The sequence below is a fragment of the Sapajus apella genome, unplaced genomic scaffold (genome assembly GCF_009761245.1).
Source record: "Sapajus apella isolate SASKATOON/1434 unplaced genomic scaffold, GSC_monkey_1.0 scaffold13, whole genome shotgun sequence".
NCBI classification, from domain to species: domain Eukaryota; kingdom Metazoa; phylum Chordata; class Mammalia; order Primates; family Cebidae; genus Sapajus; species Sapajus apella.
This window is the reverse complement of record NW_022436953.1, coordinates 18433368-18454155: the sequence shown is the minus strand read 5'-3', so window position 1 is coordinate 18454155 and position 20788 is coordinate 18433368. Positions and strand designations below refer to the sequence as shown.

General features: G+C 34.1%; 1 protein-coding gene across 9 annotated transcripts in view; it reads right to left on the bottom strand.

Annotated features, from left to right (window-relative positions):
- Window positions 1–20788, bottom strand: part of ATRNL1 (attractin like 1) — an 842256-nt gene that overhangs the window by 781921 nt on the left and 39547 nt on the right. For all 9 annotated transcript variants that reach the window (XR_004269856.1, XR_004269857.1, XM_032281122.1 and 6 more), the window contains 3 exons: window positions 19751–19959; window positions 6001–6175; window positions 724–811 (listed from right to left, as the gene is read on the bottom strand). Coding sequence is in view for 7 of the 9 variants with exons in the window: in XM_032281122.1 (XP_032137013.1) it covers window positions 724–811; window positions 6001–6175; window positions 19751–19959 (472 nt within the window). In the remaining 2 variants the exon portion in view is untranslated. The remainder of the gene's footprint in view (window positions 1–723; window positions 812–6000; window positions 6176–19750; window positions 19960–20788) is intronic.

Below are 20788 nucleotides of genomic sequence, written 5' to 3'. Positions count from 1 at the left end.
AATGGCCAAAAGACGGAAACAATCTGAATGTCCATCAACAGATGGATGGATAAACAAAATGTGGTTTACACATATAATGGAATATTTATTCAGCTTTAAAAAGGAAGAACATTGTGACACGATACAACATGGATGATCCTTAAAGATATTGGGCTAAGAAAAACAAATCAGTCATAAAAGGACAAATAATGTATGATCCCATTTACATGAGGTACCTAGAGCAATTAAATTCACAAAGACAGAAAAGTCAATTGGTGGTTTCAAGGGTTTAAGGGATGAGGGGAATGAAGTTATTGCTTCAGTTATGCAAGATGAAAAATGTTTTCATTAAAAAAAAAAAAGAAAAATGTTCTGATGATAATGGTGGTCATGGTTACATAATAATGACAATGTACTTAATGCCAATGAACTCTATACTTAAAAATTGTTAAAATGGTAAATTTTATGTTACACATATTTCACCATAATTTTTTTAGGTGATTAACCTGATGATTATAAAGCCATAGAATCTTCATTTCTTTACATGTCATGTATGGGATTGTTCTAACATCTATTCTCTTACTAAAATAGTATAAGAGTATGTGGTATCTCAAGTGATTATGATCCATATAATCTACTGTTCTCATTAAATGTTTGAATTAAATATCAGATTTAGTATTTTGTACCCTAGGGTAAACTATTAGAAACAAAATCTGATTAAAATTTAAAAAGCAGGAGCCATACCTGATATAAAGCAAGAGAGTGTCCGTATCTCTGGAGAGGTCCCCTTGAGAGAGTTCCTACATTCCATATACTGCTTTCTAAATTGTAACTAAAAGCAAGAAAACAAAATAACTTCATCAGCTAAGATTCATTTTTGTTTTTTTAATTTACATGTGCTTTTATTCACTTGTATCCAAGTACTCATTAAATTCAAAAAGAATTATAACTAATAAACTCACAATTTCATGTTTCATATTAGAAATTTGTAATAAAGACTCATTTAAGATATACCTACACTAAATTAGGATTCAATCTCCCAAATATATAACATACATTAACTTGACTAGGATATTATTAATTATCTAATTGCCTTTAATAATTTCAACCAATTGATTAAGCTAAACAATAGTGAGTTCACTGTATTTAAAAAAAAATTTTTTTAAGCCAGCTTTCCTTCTTGGAAACAGATGAAATTTCTCTCTATTTGTTTTAGGTATTCATTTTTTATTCCTTTTTCTTTAGTTGGCATGATCCTTACATTTTTATTGATATATAAGTTGTATACATATATATGGTATACACATATTTTTATATATGTATACAATGTATAATGATCAAATCTGGGTAATTAGAATATCTATCACCTCAAACATTTATCACTTGTTTGTGTTGGGAGCATAACATTTCTTCTCTTCTAGTTATTTTGAAATATACAATAAATTGGTAACTATAATTTCCCTACTTTACTATCAAATACTAGAACTTATTCCTTCTATCTAATTTTTTTTGGTACCCATTAACCAACTTCTCTTCATTCCCTTCTCCCTACTTCTCTCCTCATGCTGTGGTAGCCACCATTCTACTCTCCACCTACATGAAATCAACTTTTATAGCTCTGACATTTGAGTGAAGACATAAAATACTTGTCTTTCTGTGCCTGGCTTATTTCACTTATAATAACTTCCAGTTCCATCCATGTTGCTGCAAATAACAGGATTTCATTTTTGGAATAGCTGAATAATATTCCATTGTGTATATATACCACATTTTCTTTATCAATTTATCAGTTGATAGACACAGGTTGATTCCATATTATGGCTCTTATAAATAGTGTTGCAATAAACATGAGTGCAGATATTGCTTCGATATACTGATTTCCTTTCTTTTGGCTACATATCTAGCAGTGGGTTTGCTGGATCATATAGCAATTCTATTTTCAGTTTGAGGAACCTCTACACTGTTTAGCATATGGCTGTACTATCCACACACTTTTCTTAGCATTACATAAATTAACCAATAAGCATTTATTTCCTATGTACAAATATAGCTTGCTTACTGATAATTTTTTAAGATTATATAAAATGAATCCAGTAGTATAGAAGCTTCTATAAAAAATAAATTATTGTTGGGTTATGTAACAGAAAAAGAAAATTCATTTTTCTTGTAATACATATGAAAACAGAAAACGGAAGTTCTAAACTATGGATCTCAAATGCTTATACTCTATACTCAAATCTCCTTCATTTGCTAAAATACAAAAGAGAAAGCATCCAGCCAAGAAATAGGACCCCATTTTAAGTTAAGACGCTTGCTAACAATTGTTGCCTCCCCACTTCTCTTTCTTTCTCCAATAAATTGGGAAAGGCAAGAAAGTGCCAAAGTACCCCTTTGCAAGAAAGGTAAGGTTTACCAAATTTGTCTGCAGCATTGTTTAACTTATTTCCTACCGTGTATTGTAAGATAAATGTGTATGATACAAATGAAGAAATATAATCAATCAGAACATAACTTCTACAGATTCACACTAGTCTATGCATCTACCAGTAGATGGCCAGAAGTAAACATTCGACTTTGTGGGCCACAAGGGTCTCACATATACTTCTTCATTTTTTTTACAGCCCATTAAGAGTGCAAAATCCAGGCACAGTGGCACACATCTGATATTGCACCACTTTGGGAAGCTGAGGCAGAAGGATCACTTGAGCACTGGACTAGCCAGGGCAATACAGGGAGACCCTGCCTCTACAAAAAAATTTAAAAATTAGCCAGGCATGGTTCCTGTAATCCCAGCTACTCGGGAGGCTGAGGTGGGAGGATAGCCTGAGCCCAGGAGATGAAGGCTGTAGTGAGCCATGATCACGCCATTGCACTCCAGCCTGGGGTGCAGAGCAAGACCCTATCTCAAATAAAAGAAAAAAGCAAAAACTAAAAATGCTAAGAAAAAACTCTTAGTTCCCAGGCTCTGCACCCCTTCTCTGCAGTTTGATGAGCCCGAGAATAACAAGTGATTGTTCTTCTTTGTGCACGAGTTCTCTTTCCTACATCACCATGTTTTGTCTTACTAGATCTTTGCCATCAGCACACAAACACAGTGTTATAAACCATTAATAATAAAAGAGAAATCTGTTTACCACACTCTCCCTTGAGCTACTCCCCCATTTCTTTATCACTCTCATCCCCACCCCACTTTCCATTCTCTCTTAAACTAACTCCAGACACGCTTTTAGCCTCACCACTCCAGTAAATCTGCTTTTGTTAAGGTCAATTTCCTCACGTCAAATCCATGACCAGTTTTCAGTCTTCACTTTCCTTGGCCTGGATAATCATCCGCATTTGACATTATTAATCACTCCTTAATCCTCATATGCAGTCTTTCCTTTCCTTTGACGATACTATACTCCAAGTTTTCCTATCTCACCAGCCATTCTTTTTCGGTCTCCTCTGGTGGCTTCTCCTAGTCTCCCCAGCTTCTTGGTGATATGGTGCCTCAGGCTGTTTTTGGTCCTTTTCTCTGTCTAAATGCATTCCCTTGATAATCTCATCTTAAATCCTGTTTCTACTCTTCTTCCTAATCCCTAGTATATCATCAATAAACAGCCATGCTAACACTTATAAAGTATGGATCAACACAGGCTCAAAACCTTCCCATGACTTCCAAAAGATCTACAACATCCTGTATGCTCTTTCTCCTCTGTTATCACTCTAATGTAATGTATCCCTCTCATATATTCCATGCAAATTGCATGAGCCTGGCTGTTGCTCCTCAAACACCTCAAGGAGTTCCTATCTCAAGTCTTTGATCTAGCTCTTTTCTGTGCCTACAAATAACTGCAATCCCCTATTCTCCTTCAAGTTTTTGCTCAGTTCTCACCTTTCTTATGAAGCCCACCTTGACTATTACATTTATAATTGCAACTCCCTCTCCATTGGCACTCCTGATTTACTTACCATTACTATCTATCTATATTCCTCCATCCAACCACCCATCTATGTCTCTATATGTATATATTTTTATATCTATAATTTACTTTGGTAATTATATATATATTTTTTGTCATTCCCAGCCTTTCCTCACTAACTTTATGAAGACAGGGGTGTTTTTTACATCCAATGATATATCCCAAGCACCAAGCACATAGTGTTTTCGAAAGTTTTCTATCCTCATGAATACATGTTAATTTTCATTAATGTTAATGTATATATATTCTGTAAAAGTCTCTTTCTAATTTAATAGACACTAATGCAGAACTTTTATATTTACCAAACAATTTTGTCTTAAAATGTATCATTTACACCCCAATTAAATTCCACTATAGATGATTAAATCAAGTTATGACTGATCCTATCTCTTCTTAAAGCTGTTTAAATATCCTTACCTACAACTGAACTACATTCATAATGATGAAAAATATTCTAAACCTGTGAAACAGCAACATAATTATTCTACTCTGATACCTGATTTGTTTATATAAACAAATCTATATAAACACTGTAACCGAAATACCCAGATTTCAGACAAAAAAAAAAAAAAGTTAGTTTAAATAGTTAATCTGGTTCCAATGGAAATATACAAATTTAAAAGAATATCAAATAATATTCATAATTTATTTTTCGATATGCTACTCATCTTGCAAAGAACACAAACTTAAAATCAACAAACTTCCTTGTTGACACTTTTGCTCTTTGTCTTCACAAACCCAACTTTGGAAATATCACAATTTAATTCAAAGTTCAACCCTACTTTCACAGACTTTTCATTTTCTTTAAACATAGTTAATTTCCTTTTAATTTTCACATTTCAATATCATTATTTCTTCAGATTTTTTTCATATCTTAACAATCCATTTTAATCCAACCCTCTTTCAAATTATCCTACTATATTTTATTCCTCATATGTTACAGAATTCTAATTTGTCACTTAAATACTTACCTAAAACTCTCCCTCCTTCTCTCCAGAATTTATTCAGTTTTCTAATATCATTCCAGTCACATTCAATCATAGTTTCAAAGCAATCTCCTCTTAGAGAATTTTTGAAATCTTCATAATTATGAAGGCTAATATATTCAGTGGTTAGGGTTGGCAGATAAAATACAAGATACTCAGTTAAATTTGAATTCAGATAAACAGTAAGCAATTTTCTGTTAAGGCATGACCCATGCAAAATTTATATTAAAAAAATATGTATATTTACAGCAAAGGGTCTTCTTATATTAAAAATGTATTTATTTTTTATTTGAAGTTCAAGTTTAACCGGGTATACTGTATATTTATCTGCTAAATCTAGCAATTATATTGGGCACACACCATTATGGTATACTGTCCAGGGTAAGTTCTGATTGTTTGATGCCCAAACTGTACCAGTTATTACATAATATGAACACCACCCCTGGAAACAACATTGAAAATCAAATGATTCTTCTAGCTATTTCCTTTTTTATTCTGTTACTAAATGGTTCATAAAATACAATCATCAGCTGAAAAAGAAATTAGATAAAGCTGCCATCCTTATGATTCCCCTTATCCAATCACGCAGAGAACAATCTCTATTAAGCCAACAGGAAATCAGTCATCTCTCTCATAATACTAGCACTGTTCTCCCAATGAAAACTTGTAAAGTACATACAAAGTAAAAGTTCAGATAAATTAAAATTTACAGAACAAATTGAAAGGATTTTACATATGTGAGTATACTTCATTTAAAAAAAATAAAAGGTGGCATGATTCATTATATCCATTATAGGCAAGGCCTGCCTGTATTTGAAGTTAATATTTTCTTACTTAGAATTTATTAAAAACACTCTAGAGAGGTAATAAAATTTCTACACGAAACAAACTTATATGTACAATGACAAATCTTTAGCTATGGACATAATGAGTTCATATTTCACAAATCAGTCTCATTAGCAAATAGATACTATCACAAAAATAACCAATTTTACATTCAGGCAATTTTAAAAAGACACCTTGGATAAAAATTCAGCTTAAAAAATAGCGAGAATCTGAAAATAAATACTTACTTTAGGACCATTTGAAAAGAACTGTAGTTAAACGTATATCCACCAATCACCCACATAAACTTCCCATGTAAAACTGCTTTATGTGAAGCCCGACCTACAGAAGGACTGAAGGGTTTAACATTTGGCAGAATCCAATAAGACTCAGTAGAGGGAACATTCAAAGAACAATCAGGACCTATTAAAAAAAAAAAATCAAACAACACACTAGATTAAACAAAGCCCTCAGATTATATAAATACAATATACATATTAAGAGATTTTAAGAATTTAATGTTTATCATATTCACAAATGTAACATATATATAAAATAAATTATCTGAAATAAAATTTACAAGACTACTACTAATAGCAAATGTAATGCCTAGAGGCGAAAAAAGTCATATACTCACAAGCAGACTTTGATGTTCAAATTCTTTAATTTTAAAGAATTATTTTAATAATATAAAACATCAGATTTACTTTGTATGCTACAAGAGTATTAAAATAGAAAACAATGTACTCAAATCTCAGTTCTGTCACTTACTAGCAATGTGACCTTAGGCAAGTATGTTTACCTCTTTCATCATCAAGCCTCCATCTACAGAAATGAAAATAACAATCTACCCCCAAGGGTTATAGCAAATATTTCTTTTTTATAAATAGTGGAAGTAAAAGCATTTAAAAATGAAAGTTTAAAAATTACAAACTATTAAACAAATATGAAAACAAAAATTATATTTTTCTTAGCATTATTATTAAGAACAACCAAAGTTCGCTTCAGCAGAATCTTCAAAAAGAAAAAATTATTACGCATCATAAAATAAAAATTATTAAATTAGTACAGAACAATTTCAAATACTATAAAGTTGAAAACACAGCCTTTTCCTATCCATATTCACGGCGTTACTCATAAGTCTTGGTTTCCTCATCAATGTTTCTCAAACATAATAGAAGGAATCTTCCTAAAGGGAATATATTTTCATCAAACTTTAGGGTTCACAAATTATTTTAATTTTGATTAAACTAAAAAATTAATAAATACTAGACATAAACTCTTTATGCTTTAATTTCTTTTATAAGCATAAAACCAACAGATTTATAAATTACATGGAAACAAATTTATAAAAGTAATATTTACTGAATGTGATAAATGATATTGTTTTGCTTAAATAATTGGTCCCAAGTTAAAAATGATACTAATTCTCACAATGCCTTTTTTACATAATTTTAGCATACCTACATTATTTTGACAACATAAACTCCCACCAATTTTCTTCCACCCACTTTTTACAAATATTTAAATTCATACACTATGACATATAATCATTTACCGTTCATTTGTTACAAAAGTATTAGTACACTTTAGTTGTATTGTTTTTAGCCTACAATAATTAAAGGGATACTACTTAGCCTCAACTTTAAATTGTCAACACAAATGTTGGCATTGCAATACAGTGGCATTTCTCAATTATGAGATCAGGCAGTTAATCTGCAATTTGCTTATATCAAAAAGTTTTTAGATTATCATATAATAACAAAATTTTAAAACTCCCAAGCAGAATCTGATTTAAGAAATATTGGCCCATATGGTTTTCATTTCTTCATTTGTTCACTCACCTAGGTATTAATTCATTCATTTTTTCAATGCTTACATTGTATGGGTCTGTATTTTTCAGGTACAAACTAGGAAGTATCACAGATATCACAGATATCTCTTTGATAATGAGAATATTATAAATCAGCTATAGAAAACTATTATTTCTGAGTGAGAAAATACTGTGAACTATTCCTTAGTAATCAGAGATATTAAAGGAACTTCTTTTGTAACCTCTTTTTATCTACAGTAACTGAGAAATCATTTAATAGTTTTATTAAAATACAGCTATGCTCATTCAGCTAAGTATTGTCTATGGCTGCTTTAGCAGAGTTGAATGGCTGCAACAGAGCCATGTAATGTGCAAAGTCAAAAATATTTAGCACTTGGCCTTTTACAGAAAAGTTTGCCAACCTCTAATTTAACTGAAGACACATGAAATCATATACAAATTATATATAATGCATCTATATAATATCAAATTATATATAATAGATAAATTTTGTATCTATTTTCATAAAAGGGAAATATAGATTTATTTTAACATATAAGTCAGTTATACCAAAGCAAATTCCACTAGGCTGAAAAATGGCCCTGCGAGGTATCCAGGTCTTAATCCTTAACCTGAAGCTTCGGATTTTACCTTATGGCAAAAGAACTTTACAGGTGTGTTAAAGACTGAAATTTTGGAGAGATTATTATGGATTACCTCTAAACATTAACTCTAAATATAATTACAGGTGTCCTTATATGAGAGGTAGATTTGACTGCAGAAGAAACCAATGTGACCATCAAAGCAAGATGCCACCTCCTGGATTTGAAGATAGAGGAAGAGGCCAGGAGGGAAAGAATGCAGGAAACACAGTTCCAGGAGCTGGAATTGTTGCACAGGCAACAAAAGTAAAAATAGGCAAATGAGACTATGTCCAACTGAAAAGCTTCTGCACAACAAAGGAAACAATCCACAAAGTAAACAACCAACTTCTGGGATGGGATAAAATATTTAAAAACTATGTTACTGACAGGGACCTAAAATCTAGGACATACAAAGAACTCAAACAACTCAAGAGTAAACAAATAAGCCTATTTAAAAGTGGGCAAAGGTCATGAAGTAATTTCTCAAAAGAAGATTTACAAATGGCCAGCAGGTACGTGAAAAATAGTTTAACATCATCAGTCATCATGGAATTTGCAAATCAAAGCCACAATGAGATATCATCTTAGTTAGAATGATTATTATTAAAAATACTAAAAATAACAGACGCTGGCAAGGATTCAGAGAAAGGGAAACTATTAATACAGTGTTGATGAGGATGTAAATTAGTACAGCCACTATGGTAAAGAGTATGGAAATTTCTCAAAACACTTAAAATAGAACTATCATATGATCCATTACTGGGTATTTATCCAAAGAAGACAAAATCACTATAACAGAGAGACACTTGCACTAGCATATTTATTGCAGCACTATTCACAGTAGCAAAGATATGAAATCAACCTAAGTGTCCATCAACAGACAAAGGGATGATGAAAATATAGTGTATATACATAATGGAATGCTATTCAGCTACAAAAAAAAAAAAAAGAATGAAATCATGTCATCTGTAGCAACATAGATAGAATTGGAAGTCATTATATTAACTGTAATAAGCCAGCCACAAAAAGACAAATATCGTAAGTTCTCACTCATATGTGGGAGTTAAAAGAGTTGATCTCATGGAGCTATAGAATGAAATGATAAACAGCAGAGGTTGGAAAGGATGTGTGTGTGGGTAGGTGGGGAGGTTAGACATTGGCTAATGGATTCAAACATACAGTCAGAAGACATAAATTATAATATTCAATTGCAGTGTAGGGTAACTATAGTTGGCAACAATGTATTGTATGCTTCAAGTAGCTAGAAAAGAGCACCTGAAATGCTCCCAACACAGAAATGACAAATACTCAAAGTAAATAATACCCCAAATGCCCTGACTTCATCATTAAACATTCTACGCAGATAACAAATACTCACATATACCCCAAAATATGTAAAATATTATGTATCAATAAAAATAAGTAAAATATTATGTATCAATAAAAAATAAATAAGTAAAAGGTATATCTAAGCAAAAAATAGTCTTACTCCAGGATTTTAAACTTTTTGATGCAGCTTTGGCTCATACCCTTAATTTATATTTAATCTATACTATCATGAAAAAACATTTATTTTACTGTTAAGGTGGTACATGTTTAAAGAGCCAAACTACATTTATTTTCTTTTTACAATTTTCAATTGAACATATTAAATAAATATTGCTAACTTTGAACTATATCAAATGCAGGTTGTTTAGCTGCATTTCTATTACTGTAGATACAATTTTGAGTATTTTAAAGAAGTCCAATAACCAGAAAAAAAAAAGTACTCTAACAGTATTTTTAAGGTAATATTTCAGTTAGTTGTCTTACATATGAGTCACAGAAATTAATTTGGCTAGCTTAAGGAAAAACGGGAATGTATTGAAAAAATATGAAGAAATTCAGAGAGTTTTTCAAAGAGAGAAAAATGAAGCTTAGAATAGACAGGTACCTGGATTTTTCATCCCAGCAAGACCATACTATATTAGCAAAAAGCAATTTCCCAAAAGAAACTGGATTGATAATAAGAAGGGGAAAATATGCTAGGAAGAAAGATTTTTAAGAGCAAGAGCGATATACGTAGCTTATTGTAATCATTCTAGAAACAGTCTTATGATTTAGTGTGTACTGAATCTGAAGTTCTCCAATAAAAGTCAAAAGAAGATTTCACTGCAAGAGTTCTATCTTCTAACATTATTAGAAAAATGTAATTTTGTTACAGTATCCAAAGTATTCTACAAATGTTCTAGACCCATAAAACCAATCTCCAAAGGCCAGGTGTTAACTTTGGTATATTTTAAATAACCACAACTATTCTGACAATATGTTAATTTCATAAAACAATGAATTGTGTGAGTGGTAAACATTACACTAGATCTGTTCCAAGAATACTTGGTTCTCACAGTTTAGGTCAATGATACCATTGCAGCATGGAAACAAATTGCCCTCTTGATTAAAAGATCAATGGCTTCCAATTTACTGTTTTTGGACTGTGGAAGGCTTAAAACAAAGTTGTATATGGAATCTCAATATACAAAAGATTGCAAAGTGATGACACTATGGTTGAGGCAGAAAAGAGTCACTTATCTTCCATTCTACGCCAACCCATCTCTTTAAATAACGCTGCAGCACACATTTTGAAAACAGTTGGTATTATCAAAATATGTATGCTTAGAAAATATTAACTTCAAAAAATGTCTACTTATTAAAAAGGAAACTGCTACTATAACATCAGCCTGTCAAGTATATACAGCAAGACACTTAGTATTTCAATTCACTTTGATCAAGTTATCATCCCAAGACTCAAACAAGGGCAAATAATCTCTTTGTACAAATAATGAAATTTATAACCAGACAGTTAATTGACTTTCCCAAGATAACTTTAAAAGTGAATAGAAAAGAGCCCCTCCATAAATTTAACATTAAGAAATACTCATTCTAAGAATTCTCATGGGCCGGGCACGGTGGCTCACACCTGTAATCCCAGCACTTTGGGGAGGCTGAGGCAGGCGGATCATGAGCTCAGGAGTTTGAGACCAGCCTGACCAACAGAATGAAACCCCATCTCTACTAAAAATACAAAATATTATATGGGTGTGGTGGCAGGCACCTGTAATCCCAGGTACTTGGGAAGCTGAGGCAGGAGAATCACTTGAACATGAGAGGCAAAGGTTGCAGTGAGCCAAGATGGCGCCACTGCACTCTAGTACCGGTGACAGTGTGAGACTCCATCTCAAAAAAAAAAAAAAAAGAATTCTCATATTAGGGTCTGAATGTTTGTGTTCTTTTGTTCTTTCAAAATGTTTATGTTGAAACCCTAACTCCCAATGTGATGGTATTAGCAGGTGGGGCTTTGGGCAGGTGGCTCAGATAAGGTTATCAGGGTAGGGTCCTCATGGTAAGATGAGTGCCCTATAAAGAGAGACCAGAAAACTTGCTCACTCTCTCCAGCTCTCACATGTTCACTCTCTCTCTTGCTCACTCTCTCTCCCGCTCTCTCTCTGGCTCTCTCTCGCTCTTGTTCTCTTGCTTTCTTTTGCTCTCTCCCCCTCCCCTTTTCTCTGCCCTGTAAGAATAGAACAAAAAGGCAGTCATCTTGTTCTATCTTTACCTGGCAGAGAGGGCAAGTAAGAGGGCCCTCACCATGACGGCACCCTGATCTTGGACTTCTGGTCTCCAGAACTGTGAGAAATAAATGCCTATTGTTTAAGCAACCCTTTCTGTGGTATTTTGTTATAGTAGCCTGAGCTGACTAGGACATGCTTTGAAGAAAATGATAAACCATGTTAAGGGTATTGACAAGGCAATACATACTATTAAAAAAAAAAAAAAAATCCCAAGGAAGATTTAAGGCCTTGGTTCTGGTCAGATGAAAATGACAAATGTAGAATTGGCTATATTGAGAGCAGGGTCTGTTTATTTTATATTGTCCTACACAGTCAGAGGCAACAAAATCTTATAAAGTCAGAGGCAACAAAATAAGTCGTTATAAATAGTTCAACATAAGGCAAGCTTATCTAAAGAAGGAATTTATATGCCTACCACAGAATACTCTGAATTTCGTTGTGACCCACAGGTTCAGTCTTTGGGTCTAGTCTCTCTCTCTTTGCTAACTTCCCTGGTAATCTCATCAAATTTCATCAATGGTTTCCAATTTAATACTTAAGCCAACCACCTCCAAATTTATATCTACAAGTACAGATCTCTCTCATCAGTTTCCAGGTCCATATATCCAACTGCCTCCTGACTATCTCCTTTTGGGTGTTTCAAAGACATCTCTAACTTGACATACCATAACCAAATATTCTTCCTAAGATCTTCCTCATATCAGTTGATGACACCTCTGTCTTTCCATTTACTCAAGCCAAAAATCTTAGTCATCTTTGTCTCTTCTTTCCCTCACCCCCCACATCTAGACCACCAGCAAATCCTATTAATCTTGCACTAAAATCGCATTCAGTATTTAAGCAATTGTCAACACCTCTGCAGCTATCAACCTGTCTAAGCTACCATCATCATCATTGCTCACCTAGATTATAGCAGTAGCCTCTGAACTGGAACACTGCTACTACAGTCTCTTCTCAGGTAAAAACCAATAGGAGCTTTATAAAACTAGGCCATATAATGTTAGTCTTCTGCTCAAAATCCTTCAATGGCTTCCTCATTTCACTTAGGGTAAGAGTCAAAATCCTTATAATGGTCTACAAGACTAAGAATACTTAGCTGATATAACTCCATCCTTCATGTATCTCCATCACCTCCAGCAACCCCTTAACTCCACATCCCCAACCATCTCCCTTGTTGTGTAACTTCTCTGAGTCCATATCTGACTAATCGTCCCCTCAGTAATTCAATTCCAGCCACAACGGCCTCTTTACTGGTCCTCATGCACACCAGGCTTGCTTCTGCCTTACAGTCTTTTAACTGACTGTTCTCTCTGCCTAGAATGTTCTTCTCCTAGATACCTATATGGTTGAACTCTCTCCCTTACTTAAAGTCTTTTCTCATATGTAATCTTCTCAATAAAACCTTAGCATATCATCATATTTTAAATGTAACCCCCAGATCTTTCTAACCCCTATTCCTCTGTTCTACTTTATTTTTCCATTGTACTTATAATCTTCTAACATGCTATATAATTTATATGTATTACTTAGGGTCTGTCTCTCCTAGCTTGAATGTAAGTTCCATGAGGATCTTTGTCTTCTTTGTGCCATGATTTATCCCAAGGACCTAGCAGTGCCTAGCACTTAACAGAAGCTCCAAAAAAAAAGAAAAAAAAAAGTTACATTAATAAATGAAAAAATAAATAAATGAATTCAAGAAAAAGGTGAAAAATGGCTGTCACATATATTTTTTAATGCTACTTTTCTTTTTAAATAGATAACTTTCTTAGTAGGTTAAGAGTAAAAATTTTATTGGCTCTTACAAAAAAGTCAGATCTGCTGTTTTTGCTAAGTGGGAAAAATTTAATGTAATTAAATGCCTTACCTGTCACTTCTTCCTCCTCAAAGTTAAAACAGAGAGGAAATAGATTGATCGTGTTCATTAATTGTAAGCTACTTTGTGAATTTCTTCAAGGCAACCTATATTCTCATTTGTACTTACATAGTATCCTAAAATAACTAAATATGTCCCTATGTGTTATATTACTAACCCAGATGAAATACTTCAGATAAAATATTCATGAGTTTGAGTTGAAAGATTTTACATTTTTCTAAGTCAAACAAAACTGCCAGAGTTTAAGTGCATTTCTGGTAGTCAATACTGCCACCCAATGGCAAATGTTAAAATCTTTGGAACTGGGTAACAGGCAGAGGTTGGAACAATTTGGAGGGCTCAGAAGACAGAAAAATGTGGGAAAGTTTGGAACTCCCTAGAGACTTGTTGAATGACTTTGACGAAAATGCTGATAATTATATGGACTATGAAATCCAGGCTGAGGTTGTCTCAGATTGAGATGAGGAAGAACCTGTTGGGAAATGGAGCAAAGGTGACTCTTGTTACGTTTTAGCAAAGAGACTGGTGGCATTTCCCCCCTCCCTAGAGATTTGTGGAACTTTGAACTTGAGAGAGATGATTTGGGGTATCTGGTGGAAGAAATTTCTAAGCAGCAAAGCATTCAAGAGGTGACTTGGCTGCTGTTAAAGGCATTCAGTCTTAAAAGGGAAACACAAAATAAAAGTTTGGAAAATGTGCAGCCTGACAATGCCATAGAAAAGAAAATCCTATTTTCTAAGGAGAAAGCTGGTTGCAGAAATTTGCATAAGTAACGAGAAGCCCAATGTTAATCACGAAGACAATGGGGAAAATGTTTCCAGGGCATGCCAGAGGTCTTCACAGCAGCCCCACCCATCACAGGCCCAGAGGCCTATAAGAAAAAGATGGCTTCCAGGGTCAGGCCCAGGGCCCCCCTGCTCTGTGCAGCCTAGAGACTTGGTACCCTGTGTTCCAGCCATTCCAGCGATGGCTAAAAGGGGACAATGTACAGCTCTGGCTGTTGCTTCAGAGGGTGGAAGCCCCAGGCCTTGGCAGCTTCCACATGGTGTTGAGCCTGCAGGTGCACAGAAGTCAAGAATTGAGGTTTGGGAACCTCTGCCTAGATTTCAGAGGATGTTTGGAAATGCCTGGATGCCCAGGCAGAAGTCTGCTGCAGGGGCAGGGCCCTCATGGAGAACCTCTGCTAGGGCAAAGAGGAAGAGCTGGAGATCCACAGAGAGTCCTTACTAGGGCACCACCTAGTGGAGCTGTGAGAAGAGGGCAACAGTCCTCCAGAGCCCAGAATGGTTGATCAACCAACAGCTTGCACCGTGTGCCTAGAAAAGCCAAAGACACTCAAGGTCAGCCTGTGAAAGCGGCTGGGAAAGGGGCTATTCCCTACAAAGCCACAGGAGCAGAGCTGCCCAAGACCGTGGGAACCCACCTTTCACATCAGCATGACCCAGATGTGAGACCTGGAGTCAAAGGAGATCATTTTGGAGCTTTAAGACTTGACTGCCCTGCTGATATCAGACTTGCATGGCACCTGTAGCCCCTTTGCTTTGGCCAATTTTTCCCATTTGGAATGGCTGTATTTACCTAATGGCTGTTCCATTGTTATCTAGGAAATAACTAAAGTGCTTTTGATGTTACTCATAGGCAGAAGGGACTTGCCTTGTCTCAGATGAAACTTGGGACTTTAGAGTTAATGCTGAAATGAGTTACGACTATGGGGGACTTGGGAAGGCATAATATGTTTTGAAATGTGAGGACATGAGATTTGGGAGGGGCCAGGGATGGAATGATATGGTTTGGCTGTGTCCCCACCCAAATCTCATCTTGAATTCACATGCATTGTGGGAGGGACCCAGTAGGAGGTAACTGAATCACAGGGGCAGGTCTTTCCCATGCTGTTCTCATGATAGCAAATAAGTCTCACAAGATCTGATGGTTTTAAAAAAGAGAGTTTCCCTGTACAACCTCTCTTCTCTTGTCTGCTGCCATGTGAGACATGCCTCCCACTTTCTGCCATGATGTGAGGCCTCCCCAGTCATGTGGAACTGTAAGTCCATTAAACCTCTTTCTTTTGTAAATTGCCCAGTCTCAGATATGTCTTAATCAACAGCATGAAAATGGACTAATACAGTATCATAGCTATAACAGCTGCAAGGGAGCATGAGAAATGTGGTATGTAGCTAGAAGACCATGTGCTGAGCTAAACGAGAATTCTATTACTAAAATGAATGGAGGAATCAATGCTGGGAGATAGTGGTCTCTGTCTCGGCATACTTTCCAATAACTGACTTTTCTGCTCAAGTAAGCCAGGATTGTTTCTGTTGCTTTCAACCAAAGACCTCCCATCATTCAGATTTTTTAAAGTTATATAAAATAGAGAAACATGCAGCTACTCTAAGGGAGTTGATGGGAAGAACATCATACCTTGGAATCTACTTTGAAAATTACTGTTCTGTATTCTTTACACATGAACATGAATTCAATTTGTTGTATCTTGCTTATGATGTCTTAAAAATTGCTCTTCTATCCCAATGTCTGGAAGCCATTTTATGAGATCAGTGCTTTTCAAAGTTGCCTTTTTCCCTCAGGTGACTTATTAAAATGTAAACAAATTTTACCAGAAGCAACCAAGATGTCCTTCAGTAAGTGAATGGATAAACAAACTGTGGTGCATCCATACAATGGAATATTATTCGGTGCTGAAAAGAAATTAGCTGTCAAGCCATAAAAAGACATGGAGGAAACTTAAATGTATATCATCAAGTCAAAAAAGCCAGTCATAAAAAGCTACATACTGTTTGATTACAACTATATGATATTTGGGAAAAGGCAAAACTATGAAGACAATGAAAAGATCAGTTGTTGTCAGGCCTAGGGGGAGGAAAGAATGAATAGGCAGAGCATAGGGGGTTTTTAGGTTAAAAAAACTATTCTGTTGATACTGTAATGGGAGATACATGTCATGATACATTTGTCCAAACCCACAGAATGTCCAACACTGACAGTGAACCCTAATGTAAACCATGACTTTGGTTGATAATGATGTTTCAATGTGAGCTCATCAACTGTAACAAATCTCCCACTCTAGTGGAAGATACTGATAATGAGAGAAGCTGTGTATGTTTTGGGGCAGGAGGTAAATGAGAATTCTCTGTACCTTCTGCTCCATTTTCCTGTGAACATAAAACTCTTAAAAATGAAGTCTATTTTTTTTATTGGACTGTCATAGAAGCAGATGAGTCTACACAGGTCCCCATACTTTTCATCATATATTTAAGATGTATATACCATTGTCTTTGACAACTATACATTGTGACAAAATTAAATATTATACAATAACTTGTGTACCCTCAAGTAGTCCCAGGTACTCGAATGGCCAAGGCAGGAGGATTACTGGAGCCCAGGAGTTTGAGACCAGCCTGAGTAACACAGAAAGACTTCAACTCTACAAAAAAAAAATTTGATTAGCTGGGCATGGTGGTGTGCAACTTGTGGTGCCAGCTACTCAGTAGGCTGAGGTGGGAGGATCATTTGAGCATGGAAGGTCAAAGCTGCAATGGGCTGTGATCATGACACTGCACTCTAGCCTGAGCCACAGTGAGATCCTATCTCAAAGAAAAGGAAACACTAAAGAAAACAATGACACACAAAGACCAGGTAGGGTAAGCAAAAGACATATGGTAAGAAGGAACTCGAGCCTTAACATAAAGCTAGGTTTTTCCTCTGTGTTATGTTACTAAAACCCAAGTTTCTACAGGGCAACGCTCATTTTTTAAAAATATACATTAGCATAGAGCCAAACAGAATAAGTAAGGTCAACCAACAACAAAAAATAAAATATAATGAAGGTAACAACAATCTGTTACTCTAACCTAAATAATCCAGTTGCAAATAACACCTTATATCAAACAAAATCAGATTTTGAATCTCATAAAGATTGCCTCAGCAGCCCACATTTTCAAAGGTCTCTCATTCTTTGATCATTCCCCATTTGTCCTAGAAGCAAATCTATCTGTTCTTCTTACCTCACTGATTCTTTCCCATACTATATATCTGAAAAAAAAAAACACCATTTTCCCCTAAATGATCTTGCTCATAATCTCACCTACTTTGGGGCTATGCTTCCTTAAATACAGGATCAGGATCAGGTTTGAGGCACAAAGTAATCAGTCCGTACATTGTTTGTCTTGAAAACTCCACACTATTATACCTAATTTACAAGCCCTCTACCCTCAGACACATCAATTCAGAAATCATTTCCTTAATTATTAAGAAAATTGTATAAAAATTTGTCTTATTTCTGTATTTTATACTTTACAAAGCACTTTCACATTTTTCTCCATGTAAAATATATATGTATATATAAATATATGTGTTTATATGCATACACACACACAGACATATATTTCTTAGACTACTGATATTATAACTTTGCATTAAAAGTGAATATACCCAATATTTGCTTCCCCATTTCTATTTGCTTATAGACATATTAGATTCAGGAGTTTTTATTATTTGGGACATTACTGATGACAATGATAGGATATGAAAAGGCCAAAAAACAAAGGCCAGAAAAAACTCATAATACTTTGAATCAGATCTATATTACAAGACTCCCACAAAATAAAGCATTTCAAAGAAGGACTAATGAAAATAAGTAAAAAGCATTAAAAGGGACAGAGTTGTTCACAGAGAATGTTATACAAATGTATTCCTCATTTGCTTTTAAGACTACTGAAATGAGATGGAGACTAATAGCAATTGAAGACCAGTTTGAAAAATACTGTGTGTATGAGTCTTTTTCTCAGGCCTTAAATTAAATATAACATGGATATACCATTGTCTCTATAGAAAAGATAGTTATTTTAGTTTCATGACAAAAATGAAAATAAAATTACATCTCAAAGCACTCTTGGGGAGAAGAAAAGTCACAAATGATAAGAGTCACTTAAAATATCTGTCCCTATAAAGAACATTTAGAAATTTGTATGTCATAATTGCAATTGGTAACCAAATTTGATTTAATAAGAAATCATAGATCTTTTGTGCAGTTGACATACCTAATATTTTTTAATGAGCTAACATGAGCTTAAGACAGGCATAATTTATACAAAGGCTGAAATAATTCCTCTAAGTAAATATTCAACATTTTTTTGAAAACGTCATCTCAAGAATAATAAATACAAGTACATGAAGAGCAGATTCTCTTTGGTTTTTTAACTTAGAAACTATTACTACCATTTATTACACTGTACTATAATAACACATAATCAAGTACCTTCAGGTTATATAATTATTGAGTCAAATTTCCCTCTTTCAACAGGATTGATATGTTGGCACAAAGAAAGCTCTTCATATGTAAATGTAACCAGCAAAAAGTAAGCTCTAGGGGGATGGGTATATGTGTAACTAAGCCTATCTCCTAATTTCATAATGACAATATTTATTATTTTATACACAGATAAGTAAGTGAGCCAAAATTCTTCAGTGTAATCTAAACTTAATCTTTGATGACAGATATTTATAAAAATTACTTAGAAATCCTTTCCTAGGAATCTGACTTTTGCAATAGGCAGCTAAAATGCTTTTTAAAATATTTTAGTTTTTTTAAATAGCCACAAGATGTCAGCCTTTCCTAAGAAATGTTTCATATCCTGCAGTACCTTGTGAGATGACCATTTATTTTTGTAACGTACTATTTATATTACCCTTAAAAATCAAATTTGAATCACCACATTAAATTCAGTGAAGTCACCAAATTTGGGGACATTCAACAACAAATTACAGAAAATTATAATGATCACAAACCTAATAATTCAGAGTTTCATATATAATTTCATTTAATCTTCAAAATAGTATGGAGACAAAATCTTTACTAATCAATTCTATTTGTGACAAAACAAATTATTAAGAAGTTGATTATTAAAATGAACATTCTAACAATAAAAGCAAATACATGAGGTTTGGGTGTGCAAACTATAATGAAACAGGTAAGTGTGGAATTTGCATTAATCTATTACATATATGAATCAATGTTTCAAAAGCCATCACACCACATGTGCTTACCTTGCCAACTATCATTGCAGACACATAATTTTTCTCCTGTTAGGTCACAGTAACCATGATCTGGACTGCCGCAATTGGCTTTACAGTAAGGAATATCACAAGCTTCACCCTTCCAGTATTTATCACATTCACAGTATACTTGACTTGGAACAGACATACTAGTTGTACACTTCCCATGACCAGAGCAATTGTTAGGACAAGAATTGATTCTGTAAAATATAATTCATATATTCATATATATTCAAATTCAAGGTAATTGAAAAAGAATTTTGGTTGATATAAACTTTATAATTTTTTAAACTGTGTCTTATGTGCTTATGAATGTAACACAATTTCACAATGCAGTTTTAATTCTTTACTCTGTACCCTCTTACTCTTATGAAATTGTTGGTATTTATTTGCAGTTGGTCTTAGTTTATTCAACAGATTTACTTTGATACCAAGACTCCAAATGTCAAAGGACTACATACTCGACATCTGCAAGATCTGTATAGTTTCAAGCAAAATGTTTTGTAAAGACTTAAGAACTCAAATGTTTTGAATGTATATTTTACAGAAAAAAGTTAAATTCATGAATATTCAAAACTACATGAGAAGTCGAGATATAACTTGGTTGTATAATATTTAAAGAGCATGCTATCACCTGTACACTCTTATGGAAGGGATGTTTATATTTAGTTTTAAGACTCTTTAACTGATTATATGCTACTATATATTTGTTCTCCCTTGCATACATACTCAGATACGTTATAGTATAAATAAATTCTATAATAAATTGCTGATTCAAGGATATTTAGAATATTCCTGGTGAAAAATTATCTGGTTATCAATTACTACATTCTGAAGAAAAGAAAAATAATATGCAGACTTCCTCCTAGCCATTTCTGTGGAAGCATCTGAAAGCTTCTCTGCTTTACTTCACCCTCAGACTTCTAGATATAAAATGTATATAAAGTATTGGACATATAATAGATTCTCAATGAATATTACTTTTCTCAATGAATATTACATTTATTTTAGAGGAGACAGTGGTATAGC